The sequence below is a fragment of the Topomyia yanbarensis genome, chromosome 3 (genome assembly GCF_030247195.1).
Source record: "Topomyia yanbarensis strain Yona2022 chromosome 3, ASM3024719v1, whole genome shotgun sequence".
In the NCBI taxonomy this organism is placed as follows: Eukaryota; Metazoa; Arthropoda; class Insecta; order Diptera; family Culicidae; genus Topomyia; species Topomyia yanbarensis.
In genome coordinates, this window is record NC_080672.1 from 303,045,999 (window position 1) to 303,064,900 (window position 18,902).

Below are 18,902 nucleotides of genomic sequence, written 5' to 3' on the forward strand. Positions count from 1 at the left end.
GGAGACCGGAAAAAACTTATGTTTCAAATATTGATGTTTTTTATTTTTTTTCTGGTTTTCTATGTATTGAATGGCATATTCTCCAAATTTTTGCGAGAACTGAATGAGAATTAGATTTTTATTAGCAATTTAAACATCACTGTGTCAATTCTAATGAAATTCATTTTCTATAGCACAGTATCTATGTTCACTTCAAAAACCTGTTACTCTTTCAATTTTAATCCGATTTGAGCACAACTAGTTTCATTTTAAAGGGCATTTAAAGGATTTTGTTGATCAATTCAACATTCTAACAATGTAATAATATTACAAATATATTTTAAGTGGATTGATAGCAAATTCTTTTTTCACAAATGTACTCTGTACAATCAGGTGTAACAGTTTGGAACGGTCACTTATTATACATTCTGTGGGAAATCATCTCTACTTTTCGAATTTCAAGGTCTCCTTTTGCCTCTTTTTGCCCGGGGGGTTTAAAATCGACATTTTAAAATGTTTGCTGAAATGGAAGAGCACGATGGTTAGTGCAAAATAACAACTAATTAAAACGTAAATAAACACTTTTTGTAGAGATTAAAAGAAGTTTTATCCATGCTATATCTAGTTTCAGTTATATCTGACCAATAAAAAATGATTTTTTTTCCCAAAAAGGATATTATGCTTATAAGAAAGGTTCGATAGCACTGTATGGGAAAATTTATTTTATCTTTTATAACTTTTGACATTAAAAATGCGCTCAGCACCCCAAAATTACCTTAGTATGTAATTTTCAGCCAGATTGGGCAACATTTTTGGTTTCGTCCGACTTTTATTCGAAGACCGGCCACTGTACGGCATTACCTTACGGCATTACTTCGGTAAGAGATTTTTTTGTGCACAGCACACACTCCTATCCAACCAGCTCTTTCAGCAGGGTTATAGCAACCATCGTCGACACACTACTAGTTTTTGACCATCCACACAACGTGGCAATTTCGGTATAGTAGTAGGAAAGCTAGTTGTGGGTCTAGAATTAGTGCTCTTCCCCTACGAGTACAATCTGCTGGGCGGCAAACTTCAGACTGTCTAATTTACTGAGCCCTTCAGTTCCCTTGTGCGATTTAGTACCACTTCCTCGTTGAGCTTCCGACTGGTTCGCGAACTACTCAGTTCAGTCCCCGACAATGGATCTAGTCTACTCCGACGAAGAGTTCCCCGGTGAGGGAAGTTCGAAAGCAAGCCAACCAGTCAGGTGCCGAGGTCAGTTCAGCGATACCAGTAGAGTAGGGCGTCCGGTTTGCTGGAGCCCCGGCGCGACGGGTGGTGTCTCGTCGCGGTTTACGCAATCAAGTTGCCGGCGGTGAATCTGACTGTACGCTGACGGAGAGTTCCCCGGCGAAAGAAGTTCTCCCGATACCGATTCTTATTTGGTTTCAGCCATTTAGCGCCGCAACTCCTTTAAGCACTTTAGTTCTTCTCTTGGGCCATTTAGAACTGCTTCCTTGATGAGCCATTCAGCTCCTCGCCATGTTCGCGAACTACTCGGTCTAGTCTCCGACAATGGACCTTACCTACTCCAACAGAGAGTTCCCCGGCGAGAGCAGTTTGGCGATTGCGGTGAAGCAGTGCGTCCGATTCACTGGTGCCTCGATGAACCGTGACTGGTGGTGTCCCGAAACCGTTGCTCAATGTTCATCACGCCGTTTCCGCTATAAGACGGTCATGATCTACATCATAACTCTGTTTACTGCGTTCCACCTCTTTACGTCGCTTGTCATTCTGTAGACTACACACTGGCGGCTCCAGGGGGTGGCACGAGGGGGCACGTGCCCCCTATTTTACCAAACCTTAGAGGATTCCTTAAGAAACATATAAAAATTAAAGGGTTGTGTACAGGACACGACCACGGTGACATTAAAAATGTAGCTTTTTTCAAGAGCGTGCAAATGAATTTTATCTATCACACATATCGACTCACGTTCTTGTTCACTCGCCTGTTTTCATATGCTACAATTTGCTATATACCCTCCCCATCAAAACATAATTTATTGAAGGTCTTTTAACGGTAATCTATTAATTAATCAAGTATCTCACTAGGTGATTGGCATTATTTGGCTGATCCATCTAGTAAAAATAGGCTGGTCTGTCCAGAAAATATATTCAAAAGAAAAGTTCCATATTGAAAACTGTTATGAGGAAGCCCACGCTCGCCAACGGAAATATACAGATTCTCCATGAAATAGGAAATTTCATTTTCCATTTAAATTTTCAATAATGTACTAATGAACTTAAGTAAACAATATTAAGTTTAAGTATTTCTTGATCGATTAGTGGTGGAAAAATGAAATTATTTGATAAATTACATTGTTATGCAACGTTCGCACTACCAGTTAAAACAGGTTTTTATGCTATCTTGGTGACATTTTTCTTGTTGCTAATTATTAAAACGTGTTATAACTCTGTAGTGTAAACATTGTATTATTAAACCAATTCTGCAGCGTTTTATGTTATATAGGTGTTTTATGTGATAATAGGACTGACATAATTATATCTTCAGTACAGCGGTTTGTTTCATAATTTAAAACATATTTATTTTAAAATTTAAATTAGTATACCCAACCGTTCTATTTGTTGTATACTTTAAAACGCAATTAGAACTGTGTTTTAAATACATAGGGTAGGACAGATATTCTGACTGGATAAACTGGGAAAACAATTTTAAGTCCAGTAACGCTTAAGACATGGCTTGAATTTGAATCGAAAAAGAACACCCGCTTCAACTGCTGCTGGGACGGTAAGTTCTGTTTTAAAATTTTCCGTTGCGTGCAGTACGAAACAAAAGTGTTTGAAATTAGAAAACAAAAAGTTCTGCTGGGAATGTAATTGTTTCCGATGCAATTACACTCAGATTTTTCACGCAGGGGATATTGGCCGTGTAAATGAAAACCGCGTAAATTTAAAAAAAAAAAACACGTTTATGAAAACCGCGTAAATTTCAAAATCCGCGTAAAAAACCTGAGTGTACCCTCCTATATAAAATACTACGCTGCTGAACAGTGCAATAACTACAGAAGCACGTTGTCAGATGCCTTACTGATAAAAAACATATAACCGAAATATGAAACATGAAAACCAATTGACTCTTTACCCTACGCAGCTACAAAGCGCCGTAAACATGGATTAACAAGTTACAACGCACACGCATGCATAAAAATAAATATATTTTTTTCAAACGCAACACTCTTAAGCAGCACACACCGTATTGAATTAAATCCAAACCACCCCGCCCACCCACTTTGCAAATCATTCTGTGACACCATGCTGGTACCCGACAAATTCGCACACGGCCACCGCTGCCGAAAATGCATAGCGTCTACCGCTTATTGTAGTGCCCAAACGCTGCAGCCATGATCTTACCCGTTCGACATAAGAACAAAAACTGATTCAAACGGGTACGCGTCACCTCTATTTATAAACTAACCGTATATGGTTTAGTCACTTAGGTGCGAGTGTGCGCAAATGCCAACGTTACCGAAAATCGATAGCGCTTATTGCATCGCCCGGAGACGACGTTGCTCGTGTGGGATAAGAGCAACAACTGATTTAAACGGACATGCGTTGCTTCTATTTATGACTTTTCGTGTTTCATTGAGCAACTAAGCTGCCCTCTTTTGACGGCTGTGTCTGAGAAATCTGCCTCACGAATGGTATTTTTCCCGTTTTTTGTGAACTTTTTAATTTTACCAATTTCCAAAAGTCTACTTTTATTGGGGAGATATTAAATTATTACCAATATTTAAGTTAGGTGTTTCTGAATCGGTTGGTGTATGAATGATTAAAATCCATCTAGTAATATCGGAGTTATAAGCGTGCAAACCTTACATAGTTTCGTTACATGGGAGATAGTTTAGATTTTAGAATGACACCTAGCCCCAGATAGTGGAGTAAGACATTTTTAATGTCAAAATAATTTCTGTGCTTCATCTGACATTTTTTTCGCCACACTCCACGCCTACCAGGAAATGCGTTTCCAAGATTCGAGATTTCATTTTCCAAATCGTGCGTCAGACACATTTTTTCAAGAAGGCTTGTCCCCCACCCCCTCTTTACCATCCGGCTGGAGCCGCCTATGAGGCTACATTATCCTCCCGCTCCCTGCACGTCACTTCAAAACTCAGACATTAAAAAACCACATGCTCCGGTGGTCTCACACTCCTCGACGTTCTCACACTCCGGGCACAGTGGTGACGATGCGTATCCGAGCCGATGAAGATACTTCCTAAGGCAGCCGTGGCTCGGTAGGAGCTGTTTCAGGTGGAAGGTGCTTTCTATTGACCCACGTCGACAGGTTTGGATGAGCCAGTAGGTCCACTTTCCTTTCTCCGTATTGTCCCATTCCAGCTGCCACATAACCATCGAATCGACTCTCATCATCTTCCTCACGTTTTTGACGCTTCATTGATTGTAGCACTTGATATCCTCCACCAGGGCGATGCAGATGGGGATCATCTTGCCAATACGGCATACTGCCTCCGGTACGCAATCGCAACTCATACGACCACCAGCCGGAACGTCCTGTTCAGCTTTTCGCTGTTCCACTTGTTTTTCAGCGCCGCACCCCAGGCAGGAGCCTCATATCGCAGTATCGATAACGAAACACTAGATAATAGACCGAAATTTCGTAGGTGTAATCAACGTGGTTGTTAAAGCTCAACCAGTCGTCGATTATCACTCCCAATTGCTTCAGTGCACGCTTCGATGCAATAACATGCCCTTCGACTGTGATCTGTATCTGCTGAACCGCTTTGCAGTTGCTGACCAACAACACATCCGTCTTGTGGTGAGCTATTTGCAGCTTGATCCCTCTCCATACAGCTCACGATCGCATCTATTGTCTCCGTCACCGACACCTCCATTTCTTCAAGTGTCTTACTCATCACCGTTAGTGACACGTCATCCACGAAACACACGATTTTCGCTTTTCCGGGCAGTCGAAGTTTTAAGACCCCATCGTACATCTCGTAGAGTTGGACAGAGAATGGAGCCCTGAGGAACGCCCGCTGCGACTCGCATTGACTTCTGCCCTTTGTTCGTCTGGTACAGTAGTACTCTACTCTGGAAGTAGATCTTCAGCATCTGGCTCATTCTTCTGTGCAGCGCTCCGGCATTGGTCAATACGAGGCTGAATGGCCCGGGTACTCCCCTGACATTGGCAGCAACATCAGCTTCTATACCTTCCTCATTTCGCAGTAGCATCCTGAATATGTCGGGATATGCCAGGATCGCAGCTTTCAGCGACATGATCGGTATTCCATCCGGAACGGGGGTTTTCTTTGATTTTAGTCACATCGACGCTTCTTTGAGCTCGTCGTTAGTCGCTTGCCACTCGGCTGTGTTACCTGTAGTTGTGCTTCAGGAAGAGTCCCTCAACGATTATCTTTAGCTTACCCGGGCATATTTCAGCTGGTGTCGACGGGCATTCATCTTCGTCATGACGACTCAGTACGTGTCCCCCAGGGATTGGCGTCTATTTCTCAGCACAGCTACATATGGCTATTGGCTTGCTAAGATCGATCTCCCGTTTTAAAGAGTCCCTAGCTTCTCGAAACGTCGCTTGCGCTCCTCTCTAACTCTCCGATTTTGCGCTCTGAGGCCGCCTTCTGGCTCTAAAACAAGCAGCGTGTAGCGTACTGAGCTACTCATTTAACCAGTAAGCTGCATGTCGTCTATTGCATGGCTCCAGTTTTCGTGGCATTGTAACGTCACAAGCCGTCACAATCGTTCCTGTTAAATCAGCCGCATCAACTTACTTGATTCCGCTGTTCGCCGAAGTTACTCAACGAAGAGGTTTTTGTTAAATACTTTCATCTTCCACTTTAACTTGCCGGTCGTCCTTCTCCTTACTGGAGCAGGGTTCCATTGGCCGTTGCGGTAGCGAATCGCCTGGTGGGGATACTTCTTGCACTCTCCAGTCTATGTTCGCCGTCAGTCAAGGACTACAGAATGTGGCGAAATTTCTTTCCCGGTACCGTTTCGTAAACAAATAAGCTCTCAGTTTTGTCACGATACCAGGAGCCATTTAGCTCCTCCCTTCGCCGTGATTTATTCGTTGTAGTTTTTGGTGATTGAGCTAGCCTCCACAACGTGCCGACAGGTAGGTGTCGGGGTGTGCCGCCAATTTTCACTACAAGGAGATATTCTCACAAGATAACTTTTGCAAATGAAACTTTGAGAATTCCATTTAAAATATTAGGTATATTTTTGTTGAACATATTTAATTTTTTCAAATTACTTCTATCATCCTGCACTAGGCCCTAGGCAAGTACAAAAATGCCTGCCCCCGACAATGATTCATCTCAAGGAGAGATGGAGGTAGTAATAAAATCGTCTATTCTGCTCACGATATATCCAGGCTCCTCGACCGAGCCATACGTGATCCTCTGCCGGGCCAAAGACAAAAGGTTTTTTAACCTACTGCAGAGTTCTACCGAAAATTCGCCCTGATAAGTTTAACGTGGTGATAAATAGTATGAAGCACGCAGATGATATTGCTGGCTACGGTGTCTTTTGCGACCGAGTACAGAGTATATGTGCCAGCTAAGCGGGTTGAAGTGGACAGGGTCGTTTCCGACTTGAGTTTTAATTGCGCTGATCGGCTGACACACGGGGTTGGCTGTTTTAAAGTCCCCATGCATCTGCCAGTGAAGCTAATGGACTACAAGTGTTTGCATTCAGCATCAGTCGCAGCTGACGGGTAGAGGAGATATATCAATTCAGACTCCTGATCACCTTCGCAGGGTCAGTTGAACCTTGTATTTTGTATCAGGGTCAGCTTTTTATTTTTCGTATGTCTAAGATATGCATTAAACGTCAAAATGTGGTTACAATTCGAAAAAAATCTGTTATTTTTCCGAAAATCCAAAAGCTCCAGAGGATACACCTATACAAAAATCACGAGATGGTGCAAGATCCGACGTTTCATACATTTCTAAGACTCCAATGAAAACTTCAATATTTTCCAAGTCCCGTAAAGGCTATCCACAAAAAAGTTTTCAAGGTGACGCTAAATTTTAACGTTTTATGACCATTTAAGCCATATTGCATCAAAACGAATTCGATTTTTGGATATTCAAAGAGTTCTTGGTGTTTCTTCACGGGTGAAATTTGTAGCACTTTCACCGCTAATACTACGTTCACACTACGAATTAAAACATGTTTTAACACTATCTTGATGACGTTTTTCTTGTTGCCAATTATTAAAACATGTTTTAACTCTGCAGTGTGACCATAGTATAAGCCCGACTCCTTTATCATGACCAATTGAGCTAAAATTTTGCATAGGGACTTTTTTGGAGGTGTCTGGTTATAAAATAAGACTATCACTTTTTCCTATACGTGCCATTGGAACCCTAATATACAATTTTCTGAATAGATGCTTTCATGAAATGCGCGGTAGTCAACACGAAGTCATCAATTTATAGTGGAATTAAATAGAAGACATCTGTCTTAACAGGATTGATCACGAAGGAAATTCGGTCGAATCTTTAAGAAATCGAGTTTTTGGGTTTTTTACAAGCTTCCAATCATCGGAAATAAATATAACTGTTGCTGAAGGGTTGAACCGCAAAGACGAGCCGAATTCCCTAAAAAATCGTCAGCTCAGTAAACTGTATACCAGTCATTCAGTCTTCCGGAACAAGCCTCCGTCTGTCACCTTTAAATACCTAGGGTCTACTGATTTCCCAAAGTCTCCGTCCGTCGCATTCAAACACCTGACTTCGAATGATATTAGAGAAAAATTTGCAGTGAACTAAACAAATGAAGCATGGGGCGCAAAACTGAGTTTCCACCAAGGGTGCCAGCAGAACACGCTACGGCTTTGGAAAGGAAACTATCCCAGTAGAAATGTTTGACACGATATCCATGTATTGAGCTATTAGTATCCTACTTTAAAATAGCATTTTTGGCAACGTATATCCCGATATTGTATGATAACACGTCCAATGGTATCAAGTTCGCTGTTCAGTCTGTCTTCTCATTTTGTTCTAAACAGAAGCTAAAACTCGTTTCGCTAAAGATACAAGTAAAACAAGGAAGAATTGACTTCCTACAGATCGGTCGCTGCCCATTCCGCAAGCGGTAATTATACCAATATCCTCTACCAAGCAAAGCCTTTCTGTTCTGAAAAGGATTATTATTGTTAATTGACTTACCCGGTATGATATGCATTATTTCCAATGTCACCATGGCCGTGTTGTGTACAATGGATTCTTTTTTATTTAAAAGTCTGTTCTCTGTGATATAATGTTTGGATAAAAAACTGCGATTTAATTTTTGCTACAACAAAAATTTATTTATATAGTAAGAATGCAGCTGGAACATAGCTTAAGAAACGAAAGAAAACTAGATTTACTCGGAGTTACTAATGTCATATTGTTGTTACGTAAACGTTTTACCTATTCTAGAAATAATCAATCATTTACAACATTTCCGAAATAGAGCATGCGTTCAGCTGAACTAGCATAACAGCATTTTTACAACACATAATTTAATTTATTTAAATAATTCCTAGCATATTTGAGTAGTATTTCCACTAAGAAGCAATTCACTGGAAATTGCTTCCATGGAAAAAGTTTCAATTAATCGCCAAAAGATTGGATTCGCTTTATTCGACTATTACAAGGTTAAGAAAATACTGTAACTGCGCATTGCGTTACGGCTTCGAACTACAATCTACTGACTTTAGTGGTCACTTGCGTCTCTATCTAAGCTTGAGTTCAAAACTCTTGATTCGCTCCTTTCGGACATGCTAAAAACCTAATTGCTTATGAACTAGTGGGTAGAGTGGCTCTTTTTGTTCGTCTTTATTTTTTTCGGACAACACTTAAACCCTTTATGGTTCGTCCATCGAAACACGCTGTGTTTGCTATGGGAAGTGAAACTTTCAATATTTACAGAAATGCCTACATTTGCTATACTAAGTAATAATCTATCTGAAAAGTGTCCTGTGTTGCATTCTAAACTGTAGACATTTTCGCTGAGCGAAATCGGTTTATGGTACGTTTGTCGAAATCGTTTTGAAAGAAATACTATAGAGGTTCAAGCAATCTTCGGATCGCGTCCAGCGTCCTGCGCACACATTCTACCATTAGAAGAAATTTGAACTATGTAGAAGACTTGATCAATTTGGCGATCTCTCACTCTCGGTCACTCTCAGTTCTACACACATGCGCCTGGTGTTTGTCTAATTCTTGATACTACTATAGCCGGAATTAATCTGCACGCTTCGGTACTTGCTGTTGATCGGGTACACGTACATCGGTTTCGGATCAAACTTGACGACCGTCTCTAAGTGTTCCGACTGTTCAGCCTGTCCGTCTTCGTTTTCCAGCGAAAAGTCCTCCTCCTGCGCACTGTATGAATCCTCTTCCTTGCTGTCATCGTCGGTTTGGCGTGAACTTTCCACCGTTTCCATCTGCTCCACGATTCCGCTGTCGACGATGGGCATCTCGTCCAGGTTGTGCGTGTTGGCATTTTCCTCGGCCACCTTGACGAAGGCCAGCGACAGTTCACCGTTCAGGTGAGTCACGCCCTTGGTCGCGATGTCATACATGAAGATCTCCTGGTCGTCGCTCTCGTTTCTGAAAGAAACAATTGATGAAAACCGAATGAATGAAGGAATTAATTTAAACCAAAAAAAAAATAAAATGATTTGAGGCGTATAGCGAACTTGATAAATGAAATAAATAAATAAAATACGCAGCCCATCTAGGCTTGATTCCCAACCTGGACATGAGAATAAAGATTGGTCTAAAAATATTTCTCTTCTCGTAAAAAGAGGCGAAGAACCCTAATGTTGAATCCTCCATAATCGAAACAGAAAAAAAAATCGATTTCTCAAATTTTATGGATTCCCTCTTTGAAAAAAAATAGTTCTGGCTAATATGAGACTTTTATATGTGACTGGACGGTCACAACCATATAACCGATCCATACGAAATTTTATAGACGTCTATGGGAACAATATATCTTTGATGTGCTAACAGAAATAATCAATGCTATACATTTATGATTTCCAAAACAATTAAATTGAAGCAAGAGCTTCCTTCGGAAGAAGAGTCTAATTTTTAGCTGACTTGAATCTCGACACCGCGATACAAGCTTAGATTAAACGAGTACCCGATACGGACACCTACTGGCGGTCTTTCACTCTGTGGTGGAACAAGAAGTCCTCAAAAGTAAACGCGAAAAAGTTATCTGGGTGTGTGAAGTTTCTGGATGTCGGAAAGCCAGACAATTTTAGAAAACGCTTAAAACGCGTATATTGACACAGGTTCGTTGATGGGTTAACAAGAGAAACATCAATTAGCAGTCGTTGAGAAACAGCCCGACGTATGCGCAAGCCAGCAACAATATTTGTGTTACGAAGAATTTGTAACTGTAGAGCGATGAAAAACACCAGGTAATGCATATGTAACTGCTGCCCGTAAACTACATTTACATTTGGGAGACCACACAGAACCTAACGTGTACTTGAGAAAAATACGAATGGTGACGACCAATCGAATTGAAAATCGAGGTGATATTTTCCGAATTCGTTGTCAAAATTGATATAAATAGTGGTTTTTTCTCCAAAAAATAACCTCGGAATTCACAGGACAAAACTGTCTGACAGTTTTCTCAAGCAAAGTTCAGTAGTATGGGATGTTTCTGAAAAATATACAGAAAGGAGACAAGTAATCAACAAACTTCAAATAGTTAATAATTGTGCTGAGGAAGGCGATTTGATAAATCATTGTGAGTGACTTCGCTAAGCGGGTTAATATCACTTTTTGGTCTTATGCTCTGGGGATGGGACAGGACGGCGCCGGTGGTTTAGTGGTATGCGTGACCGCCACTCACTCCAGTTGTCCTGGGTTCAATTCTAGCCGGAGGTCGTTGAGATTTTTCTGAGGTGAAAAAATCTGTCTTCCTTCGGAAGGGAAGTAAAGCCGTTGGTCTTCGGTCCATGAGTTGATGGATCGATATCTAGTCCAGATAGTGGAGTCACCGCTCTGGCGTCGGTAAAGAAGAAGTAGATGATCCAACTTCTATACTCTTACTAACAAAAATGCCCTCCTCCTGTGATACTTGTGGAGTGCGCAGTAGTATATAATCTAGCAAAAGCAAGTATCGGACTAACCATTCCTTCCCTTTCCTTCCACGATCTAGTTTCAGGTTTTGCCGGCGCCGGTATTGATCAATAAAAACTTTAGGATTACCAGGAGTTGCACATTGAAAGATGTTTCGTTACTCCCAAGCCTAATTATCTACTTGTTCTCTGTTCAACTTCAGCTAGTCCAGATCGATAATGGAGTAGCAGCCAGGGGTGGTCGCACAAGCTCAATCTCAAGCTTAAGCTCTGGGGATGGGACAGAAGTATTTAGCCCCTGTGCTGGCTGATGAGCCTAGGTTAAATCGCCTTTATTCACTTTAATGGAATCAAACCAATGTTCGCGTAGAAAACTGATCGGAATAAATACCGGAGTGTTAAATTGTGCCTTGCTGCAACGGTCAGTATTGGGCAGGAGCGGATCCAGAAAAATATTTCGGAGGGGGTCCAAAATTTCGATTTTGAAATATTCGTAATATGTAATACCCTCATTCAATTAAAATCAGTTTTGGTGGTGGAATTTGGTTCGAGATAATTTTGAATTTAATACGAATTTAAAATAAAAATTATTTTAAATTTTCTCAAGAAGTGAAATAATTTCGGGGGGGGGGGGGTCCAGACCCCAAGGACCCTCCCCCTGGATCCGCCACTGGTATTGGGTAAAATTTTAAACAGGATATCTCTCACACATCTTACGGCGGGTAGCCTAAAACAAAGAATAGAAAAAATGGTACGTATTTCGGCAGAGTGGAATAAAGAATTCTTGACCATTTCTGACATGGAGGGAGAGGGAGTCAATTTTAGGCATTTTTTGCGTTAAGTAACTTATAAATGATCTCTTATTTGCAGGACCGCCGAGAGGGGAGGAGACCGGAGTGTTTACCCCCGGGCCCGGAGTTCTGAAGAGGGCCCGGAATTTTAACAGAGACTATAATTTTGACAAATACTTTCTCGACAAAAATTTATTTGAGCATGCAACTAAAAATTCAATATCTTGTGTATGAGGTAACTATAATTGCGAAAATTCAAAACTGCTGCATGTTTGATATCAAGTATGTTTATACAAGCCTAATTCTCACGTCGAAACAAGATCAGACTCGAGCGGGCATAGCGGAATTTGTACATTGAATGCCATGTACGCAGCTCACCTGGGCTCGAATCCCAATCCCGCACACAGGAAAATTCCTAGCCTGAATGAAGAAGCGAATGACCTTAAAATTAAAATGTCTATAATCGAAACAAAAAAAGGGATATCAATTGACCAAATGAGTCATCAAAAACTCTTGACATACTAAAATAATTCGAGATTAATCCAAAAATTAAAATTAAAATTTAACAAAAATATGATCAGACTTGTAAGGGTCAAACAATTAAATGGTTTGATTAGAAGTCATGAAGTTGTCTTCAAATTTCTCCAATATGAAATCGATTTTTTCTATTTAAAATTCAATGGAATTTCCTGTCTTCGAAAGTGCTGGATTAGTATCGAAAGTAATTATTGAAAGAAAAAACCCTGCTTAGGGTTGCCACACCGGTTGTTGGAGGTGAATTGCGCGTCTTCATTCAAGTAAATCCGAATCCGCCCGGAAGAATCCATTAGATAATTTTGCAATTTTGCGTTACCCTTTTCTTTATGCGGCATCCTCCAGCACCCAGTCCTCGTAAACATCATCCAGGCCCAAATCGTTAAGGAGGTTCCTCTTAGTTTTGGCAAATATTATTTTAAAAGTGCCATTTGGGTTTACTTTACCCCATTGAACCTTCGCTTCAATGTGATCCACATTCCTCACAAAGATTCTCGAAAGAAACTGAAGTGTGATTCCACTCCCCGTGTTTGTTTACTGTGGAGCAGAGCAAAGTTCGCTCGTGTTATCCTTCACAGCGAGAGTGGCTGGTGCTTTTAGAATCTTTGTGAATATCCGAGCAAGCAAAGTACTACACCCAACTAAATCAACAAAACTGTTCACAAATGCAAAAACATGCAAATAAATGTGAACGGCACAGAAAAGTGGAGTGCTTTACCAAAACATTACACTCTACGGTGAATGTGAAGAAAATAAGATATTTTTCTCCCTAATGCCTACGAGCTACATAAGAAATAAAAGAGTACATATTTAATTGTTTTTAAGCGTTTTATACAATAAAAAGCCATGGAAGCGCTCCAAAATTCTGTCGAGTGATCAATTTAATTCGAAATTCTAATTGATTTCAACGCATACCCATGTGTCTCTTGAAGTCTATCCCCTGCTCAGTAAAATTCCGCTGGTCAAAGTACCACTAGAGGCGGTAACCCTACCTCTGTTTGAGAGCTCAATTGGTCAAATGAGTCATCAAAAACTCTTTATATACCAAAATAATTCGAGATTAATCCAAAAATTAAAATTTAATATACGTTCATTGCTACAGCATCCATAAAAAATCATATTCAGATGCGAGATGATATCGAAACATTTTTGTCAAGGGGTCGTACACAAATGCTGTTTTCGTTGATTTTCGACCCCTCCCTTCCTCTTCGTAGCATTTTGTCACAAAATTCTAACCTAACCATTGTACAAAACGTAGCAACTACCAATCCCCTCTTGCAAAGCGTCCAGGGATGAAAAAAAATAAATACTCTTTACAATTCATTCAAATACGGCCTTTTATCAACGTGTTCATTATAACAGCAAATTGCGTACACAACAAGCCCCTTTCCTGACGAATATAGTGTTAATAGTTTTGTTTTGAATTTTATATGTCATGGAGCATGAAGAGAAGATTTCGCAGTTCACAATCCTCCAGCTGACAATGATTGTAAGAAGCATACGTTCAACTAAATTTTACTTTTACTAAATTTTGTTTGATTGATTTAGAGAGAAAGAGAGTTTGATTGATTTCTAGAGAAATCTGCTACTAAATCAAATAGTTAGCAAGTTTAGCTAACTAATGTAGCAAGTTAAATCCGGATACAAAATCTTTTCGTTTTGGAGAAGTGAGCGTGAGATTTTGACCGACGCTTCCTGAACGTGACAATTTTATTTTTACTATTGACTAGAAATCAGTTACAACATTCTTGTAAAAAAATTTAAGATGTGATCACACCAACACAAATAACAGAATAACTCATGTTTTTATAGGATTATGAATGTTTTCGAAACCAGCGTAGCGTAAAATCCAACTACAACCCTTATTTGAAATTTGATCCATGTTTCTCATTTTTTTTCCATTTTTTCATGGATTTTTTTATTTTGTTAATATTTCATTGATCTATTTTTTCAAGATGTGGATCGCATTTGAATTTCTACAATATTGGAATTCTACCTTTTTTGTTTCTTTCCATACTTTTATTTTATCCATCTTTTCACGGTCCTTACTTTTGCTTTTTTTTCTATTGCTATCACTATCATTTACTTTTATTTATAGTTTTTTCTCTGTTATTTCATTTTATTCGCATATTTTTCAAGGAAATTCTGCTTTCTTTATTTCATTTTTCTTATTGTTTCAAATTTTAATACCCTGCTTTTGATTTGTTTCTTTTGTCATTCCATCTAATTTTTAAAATTTATCTATTTACTGCATTTATTCTTATCATAGCCTTTTACTATTTCCTTTTTTTCATATTTTTTGCATTTCCAAAAGCAATTTTACTTATTTAAATTCATTCTAATTTTGTCTTATTGTTTAATATTTTACCTTTCTCGTATTTTCTTCCTTATTTTCTAGCTTTTAGTTTTCCGTTTTTCGTAGTTTTATTTATTCCCATTGTTCATTTAACATAGTTTTATTTATTTTTTGCACATTTTCCTTAAGCTTTAATTCGTTATTGATATTCCTTCACTGTTTCCATTTAACCTATTTTGAAAGCACTTTTTCTGTTGACCATTTTACTATTCGTTTACTTTGAATTTTTTTCATTTTTTTTAATTGCATTTCTAGTGTTTTTCTATTCTTTAACCATTTTATTTTTTATTCATTTTCTTCGTGTTAATTGCTCCATTTTGTGTGTTTCTACAGTATACCATGTTGGCTTTTTGCCTTTCTCATATAGAAAGGTTATGCAATCACTCTGAAAAACGCCAACCTAATCCCGGCCCGGAGGGCCGAGTGTCATATCCCATTCGACTCAGTTCGTCGAGATAGGAAAAAGTCTGTATGTGTGTGTATGTATGTATGTGTGTGTGTATGTGTGTGTATGTATGTGCGTATGTGTCAAATAATGTCACTCATTTTTCTCAGAGATGGCTGGACCGATTTGCCCAAACTTAGTCTCAAATGAAAGGTGCAACCTTCCCATCGGCTGCAATTGAATTTTGGATCGATCGGAATTCTGGTTCCGGAATTACGGGTTTCAGAGTGCGGCCACACAGAAACTTCTCATATAAACTATAGGAAAAATTAAAAATAGAATTTTTATTTTTGATGCTAAATGTGTTCAAGGTGCATGAAACGTCGAGATTTGATGCAAACTCGAAAAAAAATTTGACGACGATTCACTTTTTTGGATTTTGGCACATTTTTGCCTTTCTCATATAGAAAGGTTATGCAATCACTCTGAAAAACGTCAACCTAATCCCGGCCAAAAATTTTTTTCGACTCGCATAAGGTTTTTGGATTTTAATAGGGGCGTAGTTGATGGTTTACGGAGAAGGGTTACACCCCCCCCCTCTACTGTTCACTCCCTTCCTTTAAAAATCTCCTTAAATCATCCCTCAGACCACCACCCCATCCAGCCCTCATACCCCTCCCTTTCAACCCCATCATCTTTAAACCACCACTATAACACAAAGCATACCAATTTAAGCTGGGGAGTCGTTTGTTCATGGGACTTTCGTCCTCCTCACATACCCACCCCCGCATGACAAAATGAGTTAGCAAGCAGATAACATTGATCTAATGCTGATTAGGCTAATGGAGTATGATATTTTTTTTGTTTCAAGTGTTTCACCGTCGACACGTAGCTCATCAAGTTCGTGGCTGGCATGCCATTGTGTATAAGTGCAAAGTGTACTAAGAATGTAATGGACATTTCCACAAGTATGTTGAACATAAAAAGCCTCCGTGCCATAGTTTAGAGAAATGAGAAAGGCACAATTGCACCGCTAGGTGGATTAAAACAGGTTTTTCTACTATTTTTTGTTTTCCATTTGGTCTGTTTGCTCCATTTTTGTTCAATACTTTCAATTTTCTTTACTTTTCCGTCTTTTCATCATTCCAATTTTTCAGTTTTCCAAAATTTTCCGGTTCTTCAATTTTTATTAATTTTTCTATGGTTATTTTATTCTTGGTTTTTATATATACTTCTCTAATTTTATGCATTCTTAACGTTTTATTTACTTTTTCTATTGCTTCAAACATGTCTTGTTTTTAATGTTAAATAAGTTTTATTATTCTTGATTTATCTAGTTTTTCAGCTTTATGCATTTTTCATATTAATGCCTGCATTATTTTTAGTATTTTTTTTTTCATTGACATTGATTCTTAAATTTTTTCCTACTTCCTACCGTATTTTAATTATTTTCATCATTTATTCAATAATGTTCGACTTCTTTGATCTTTGCATTGTGTTTTCTTAGTTTCCTGTTTTCTTTTTATTGGTTCTGTTTTGGTTTTTCTCGATTAAACATTTTTTACAATTGACATTAACTTGTTTATTTGGTTGATTTTGTTGTTTTTAGCTTTTTTGTATATTCTTTTAATATTTAGTTTTACTATTGTTTATTTATTTGTTTTTGCGTTGATGGCCGTTTAGATAATATTTGGTCGTGGCTACGACTAACGTTTCTATACAGGGGCCCCTTTCCAAAATTAAGCAAGAAACAGAAGGTAGTGCTTTGAAAGGTAATAACTTCCATTGTACTGAACAGAATTACATTATGTTTGCACTAATCATTCAGAAAAATGATAAAGAATCTTCTATTAGATTTGTAACCATGTATAACTTACTTAAATAAATAAAAATAGACATTTATTAAAATCATTCCGCTGCGCTCTCTGATTGGATAAAACTTATTTAGAAGACAGCGGAAATGTTATAAATATAAGTGGCTTTCCATCCTGTAAGTCATTCCTTTATCGTCCACCATACCAGCAATATGGGGCTGCAAATTTCGCATACGGAACTGTAAGAAGAAGCTACCATCGATTTTCTGCAGCATAATCAACTTGTTCTTTGTTGATGGATTAGCAGAGAAGCAGCTGCAGTATAATTTGTTTGAAGGTTAATAATAGAAAGCGTAGTTTATTTCTGTACGCTAGGCAAAATATCCCGATTGTTGTTTCGGGAGATTTTAGCATATTCATTTCAAAGAAAGAAAATATGAAATTTGTTCATTTCGTGAATGAATGTCTCAAGTTTCATCTTATCTCTGATCCTTCGCAAGCTACTACGTTTGGAGGTACATGCATTGATCTCGTGTTTGCCAGAACCGTCAATGTAGAAACCTAAAGATATATTTCGTACTTTTCATATCACGAACCAATACTTTGTTTGATTGATCCAGTGGTTTAATTTGGAATCTGCAATATACAACACTAGAGTGACAAGAAAAAAATGACCCCTATCGGCCCACCCCTGAGTCGATTCCTAGTCCCACCAGGAGTACTTGCTCCAAATTTGAAGCTAATCGGACAAGTCTAGCTACCGGTCCAACGTGCTCGAAGTTTGTATTGGGTTTTTCAACAATTTACATGGAGAAAACCCACTAGCGCGCATTTTCGCCGCTAGGTGGCACTGCATGCATTGCATTATTACTGTAAGTGAAAATAAGAAAGATAATTTAATTGAAGAATTGACTTTTCAAAAATTCATTATTTTCTACGGCACATCATAAAATTATAGCCGGTTAACGACCTAGACCTACACTAATCACATCAGAATCACTATCATGAACAACAGAACAGCCTGAACATACAGGACAGAAGTAAGCAGTCTTCCCATAAACATCGACAAGTTTGCACCCGCGTACAAAATTTCGTGCACGCGTTCAACCTCAAAAAGCTTTGCCTTTGTGTACAGGTTCGCATCGAACCCAAACGAACGATGTGAAAACTTAGGTTTAAACATCGTGTACGTACACCGTGTGCGTACATAAGAAAGGCACACACAAAACAGAATCAGTCAATGCTAGTGATGATGGGTGAGAGAAAGAGAAAACTATTATCAAGAACCTGTTTGTACGAACACCGCGTACGTACATGAGGTTCGGTTGTGCAGACGAACATGTGCTCGTGTTTTGGTATGCATTAGCGCGTTCGAGTTTGCACACGAAATGATGGTGTAGGATGAGCACAGAACTAGAGCGAATATGGTGTTCGATGTTCATTTGGGAAGACTGGAAGTAAGCATCATCCAACGAGCTTAAAATCCAGCGTATCACCTATCAACGCTGACGCCAACAACAAAGGTTCTTTTCAAAACCACCATAACTATCATAAAGAATAATTTGGAAACATTCCCACACATTTCATTGAATATTATTCGATTTGATTTACAAGTCAAACGTGTAGTCACGACACTCCGGTTATGTCCTGACATTACCCACCCATCTTTTTAATTTTTGTTATCACTACATTTTTAATCTTTCTCCTAACTTTCAAAAATACTATTGACAAAAATGGCGCATTTCAAAGTCACCAAAACTGTCGAAGAGGTGTTAAAAAACTTCCAAAGTATGAAAAGCTCTACGTTTTTTTCGTTCATTGGAACTACAAACAACTAGAGCAAAAAACTGTACATAAATATAAAATTTCAATGTACTATATATAATATCAGTGAATTCCAATGGATTTCAAA

General features: G+C 38.8%; 1 protein-coding gene across 2 annotated transcripts in view; it reads right to left on the minus strand.

Annotated features, from left to right (window-relative positions):
• Positions 1-8,368: 8,368 nt before the first annotated feature.
• The window catches only part of LOC131689152 (putative uncharacterized protein DDB_G0271606), a 134,378-nt gene continuing 123,844 nt past the window's right edge, over positions 8,369-18,902 (minus strand). For both annotated transcript variants that reach the window (XM_058974032.1, XM_058974031.1), the window contains exon 4: positions 8,369-9,620. In XM_058974032.1, coding sequence (XP_058830015.1) covers positions 9,224-9,620 — 397 coding nt within the window. In that variant the 3' untranslated portion in view covers positions 8,369-9,223. The remainder of the gene's footprint in view (positions 9,621-18,902) is intronic.